Raw genomic sequence first — 4543 nt, forward strand, 5'->3', positions numbered from 1 at the left:
TTTCTTTGAATCACACCTCACACTTTGTTCCACTCAGGAGGGCAAATTCATACATGTAGTTACAAGATGACTTATATTACTTGCAGACCATTGAGATTGTGAAATTTGTCAATGAACAGGATGTTTCAAGAGAATCATAGATATTCTCAATGGTTGCTTTTATTTCAATTGAAGAGCAAGACAAATATGACTATCTTTTCTAGTACAGTTGCTTTTCTCTGGCCTCTGGTGAGAATGTTTTACTCATCATTTACTCAACTGTCATTTTACTGCTTTTAGCAAGATGGCTGCATTGAATTCCTCTGCAGTATTTCTTGAAACAGACAACTATTATTTTGGGACAGAATTTGATAAGCTTTCATTTAGAATTTGGAAGAATTTTGATAACCTTGGAGTGTTAACAAATTATTCTTGGGGATCTCTTTGCTGTCTTCTGAACAGGCAATTGGCCCCTCTTGGTCCAGATGGCTGCCATTTCATGAATTTGATCTCCAATATTTTGACAGAATGAGGGAGGGACTTGCAATGTATATTGTCAATGGAGGATACCAGATTAGAATTTGGAAAAGCTTTGACCATCCGGTTTACAAGAACTCTCACACAAACATAAGTGGTGACTGGTGATTAGTTTCATCTTCAAGTTGACAAATAGATGAAGATAGGGTCATCATTTAGGTGATAACAATGTCAAAGACTGTAGCAACTGAACAAAACTTATTGAATTTTTTTTTATACACAAGCATGACAACTAGATCATGAGCTCTAAAGAAGAAAGTTACAACAAATTCAATGAACACTCAAGATTTCTTTCATAAACCACAAAAAGTAGGCCTTTTGTTCACAAACTACAAAAAAGAAAACTACAGAAAGGTCCTCACATGTCGGAGACGGACCACAGGTATGCCTCTCTCTCGGTGGCTCGCTTCTCATTCTGTCTCTTGTAGATGTCCTTCTCGCACCCTTCAATTACCATGAAAACCAAACCAAAGTTCAGTCAGTCACAAAATGTTATGTTTATTGACTTTGTGCAAAAAATACAAGTTTACAACTAACTAAGAAAACTACAAGATATGAGAACGAGAAAAAGATTAAAAAAATCTGAAATTAAGAGAACAAATCGACATACCGTTGCTACGGTCCACTCCATCCCAATGCCGACCAGGTTTGATTCCATAACGATTTGGAAGACAATCTACTCCTCGTTTAAGCCAGCTGTGAGCCGGAATCATCTGAGGGATAATAAATCCAGATTCCTTCATTGCTTCATTCTCACCAAGATCTTCTAATGTTGTTTCTGAATTCTTCTGCTATAACATATTAAGAGATGAGTAATTATACTGTAAAGAATTGATAGCAGTTGTACTAATAAGAATGCACACTTCAAAATCTAAATAAAAAATATACCTGGACCAGATGTGCCATGGGATCACCCCATCGAACTCTCTCCTTTAACATCTTATCAAGTTCAGGATCATCCCTGTAGGTCAAATAAGTAAGCAAATGAAGATGATAAAAACATGTATGTGTGCAACTAAAATATTTGTTTAAAAAAACAACTTACTTCGTACGAGCAAAAAGTTTGTCTTTCTCAATCTCTAAGTCTCTGATGTTAGCTTCAGCTTGTCTCTTCTGTGCCAAGCCTTTACCCCATTCCAATTTTTTTTCCTGAACATGCAAACAAAATATTTGGTAGAAATGTAAAAAGGAAGATCACAGAAGAATATTCCTGATAAAAGTTAACTTTCTTTAGTAGAAACAACCAATAGCGCTATAACAAATCCAGGAACAGCAACCAACCCTAAGTCACTAATATATGAAGAGATTGCAAATGGAAGTGAACTTAAAGAAACAAAAAGAGCAAATAAAAATCAACTAGACAGCAATGAATCCAACATAGAAAATTGTGCAAAAACTAATAAATAATAATAAGGGTTACAAATCACTCCTACACAATCAGCACTACACTTGCTTCCAACTAAGAGAGCCTATAATTAAACAATCAAAAGTGTACCAATAATTCTCCTTTCTGATAAATAGCTGTAATAATAAAATCAAAAGCATAGCATGTTGTGCTCATATAGCTAACAATAAAAGTGAAACAAAAAAATATAGCTCTTGGGAATTAACCGACACGTATGGAAAACATGACCACCAAATCAAAGATGAAGTGTGTGAAAAATACCTTTGGTTTCTCTTCCTCCTTTGGTTTCAGTAGCTCTTCCTTTGAAATAGCTTTCCCTGCAGAAAATAATTCAGTCACTCAGCAGTCAGAAACATGCAAATATAAAACTACAAAACCGGTAGAATCTGGGCTTCCAAATGTACATGAAAAAATTTCAAATTCAATGCTGTGTCAGAGAACTCAAACCTTTTGCATCACGATATACTGGTTCTGCACTTTTACCACTCAAACTAGGATCCAAGGATGCAAATCTGGGACAAAAAAACATATCACACATGTCAAACAAAATGTCATAAAACCATGTTCAATTGAACAAAGAATTCACAGTTGTTATGTGCACGTAAATAAGCAAGGTACAGCTAAATTTAAAGACCTCATAGATTAACCATCACCTTGACAGTGCTTCCTTCCTCGTCCTGTCATTCTCTTCTCTAAGCTCTTTAGCTGAAAGTAATCCGCCCCTTCTAGGCTCCTTCTCCACAAGAACCTTCCTGGTCTTCCTCGGTGGAGAAAGGTCACCAGGAGAGGAATTACGGCTTCTAATAGCTTCAGGAGACTGTGGGCGAGTCCGGCGTAGAGGAGAGAGGTCATTGGACAAGGCTGTCTCAGATTCTGACCCTTCTTGTTCAATTTGGACAGGTTTTTGCCACACGGGATCTTCGTCCACCACTAGGATGCCACCCATAGAGCTGGGCTTGACCTTTTCCTTTTTCTTCCTCTTCTTCTTTTTCTTCTCGTGTTCTTCGGACCCATATCGCTTGAGGTAATCTTTGCGGGAGAGAGGAGGAGGCGGCGGTTTTGCGTGCATAATCGGAGGAGGGTTCGGTGCCGCCGTGCGGGCGCGGAGGAGGGGCGTTTGGGTGCCGAAAAAAACCTAGTCAAATTCGTTTCTTTCGATCAGATTTAAATTTGCTTGGTTATATATAGATATTATATAATATAAAATATAATTTAATATATTTAATTTAACCTAGATAATACCATCAAAATTTATTTATTTATTTACAAATTTTAATTTATAATCTAACTATATATTATTATTAATTTCTTTTTAAACTTTACATTGTTGTAGCTTTGCGTTTTGTTATATATATATATATATTATTTTTAAAAATATAACTTTATTTTTTAAATAAAATATTACATATTTTTATTTTGTATTTAGTTTTTATAATTTAAAATGAAAATTTTATTATAAAACTTTTATGGGTGTTTTGTCCCAAAGTGTAAATATCTAAGGATATTTTTATCCAAAAAATTATATTAATCTTGGAATCAAGAAAAAAATTATTTTTTTGAGATTTTTCATGTGTCGAGCATGTATCATTACTCTAAGATTGTTGATTATCTAAATTAAATATGATTTTCATTGATAATCTTAAAAGGATAATCCCAATCAAAAGTTGTCATGGCGGAACGTTGAATAGTTTAGCGACAAAGAAATAAAATATTAAGGAAAATAAAAAATAGAGAAATAGAAGAAATTAAACAATGTATAGAAATAAAATATATGATTTAATAATGTATATGTTCCAAAAAAAGTTATTAGAATATTTTTTTAATAATAAAGACAAATTTTTATACTTTTATCTGATATATTGAGGATCATAATAATCATGGCCCAATAGAATGCCGCGGCGATCAGAACTCAAAGTGTTTTCGAGGGTTTCAGTCTTTCAGAAGAGGAAAGGCCAAGGGAAATCATCACTCGCTTTGGGATCATTGAGATATTGAGAGAGGAGCTTGGCGCCGGTTTGGCTTGGATTATTTTCTCATCCATTATATCATTGTGACATTCTTAGTAAGAGTTTATATATCTATGTAAAAGTTAATGTTTTTGTGGTGCAAAGTTAGTAATTGATGCTTCTTGAAGTTTTATTTTAAAAATTTATTCTAATTAGATCCGCTATTTGTATTAATTTGTTGCATTAAAGTAGTTTGCTTGGTCGAGATATCATCCAACAGATTCGATGCTCAAGGATTGTGAAATCCTAAAGTTGCAATGGTTGTGCAAGATGATGTGAATGATGCAATGACTATTACATTGGGAACTTTCTTTTAGGTTTAAGCAAATGGAAATTGGAGAATGAAGATGAGAAGATTTAGTCATGCTTAATTAGTTGCTATGGACCTATGAGATTGTTAAAAAAAAAATTTAGTTGGTACTATCACCCGGATAAATCAAGAAGTGTTTGCAATGGGCGGTTCATCATCCTAGCGTTTTTAAATCAATCATCGATTAAAAAAAATTCATCCGTTAATTCATTGAAACTGAGACTCAATTATTAAATGTCTGGAAAGCTAAAAAGAAGTCATACTGCTCCACCATTGTCCAAGGGCAATGAGATTGTTTATTTTGAA

General features: G+C 34.1%; 1 protein-coding gene across 2 annotated transcripts; it reads right to left on the reverse strand.

The window, feature by feature from the left end:
* Positions 1–649: 649 nt before the first annotated feature.
* LOC121973652 (BUD13 homolog) lies at positions 650–3071 on the reverse strand. Of its 2 annotated transcripts, none has more exons than XM_042525043.1 (7): positions 2575–3071; positions 2369–2433; positions 2183–2238; positions 1562–1665; positions 1405–1477; positions 1127–1304; positions 650–960 (listed from the first exon to the last, which is right to left on the reverse strand). In XM_042525043.1, the coding sequence occupies exons 1-7, from the start codon at positions 2988–2990 to the stop codon at positions 875–877; spliced, it is 978 nt and encodes a 325-aa protein (XP_042380977.1). In that variant the 5' UTR covers positions 2991–3071; the 3' UTR covers positions 650–874. The 2 variants fall into 2 exon arrangements, with proteins under 2 accessions (XP_042380977.1, XP_042380976.1); XM_042525042.1 differs by having other exon boundaries at positions 1127–1307.
* Positions 3072–4543: the final 1472 nt, after the last annotated feature.

The sequence above is a fragment of the Zingiber officinale genome, chromosome 4A (genome assembly GCF_018446385.1).
Source record: "Zingiber officinale cultivar Zhangliang chromosome 4A, Zo_v1.1, whole genome shotgun sequence".
NCBI lineage: Eukaryota > Viridiplantae > Streptophyta > Magnoliopsida > Zingiberales > Zingiberaceae > Zingiber > Zingiber officinale.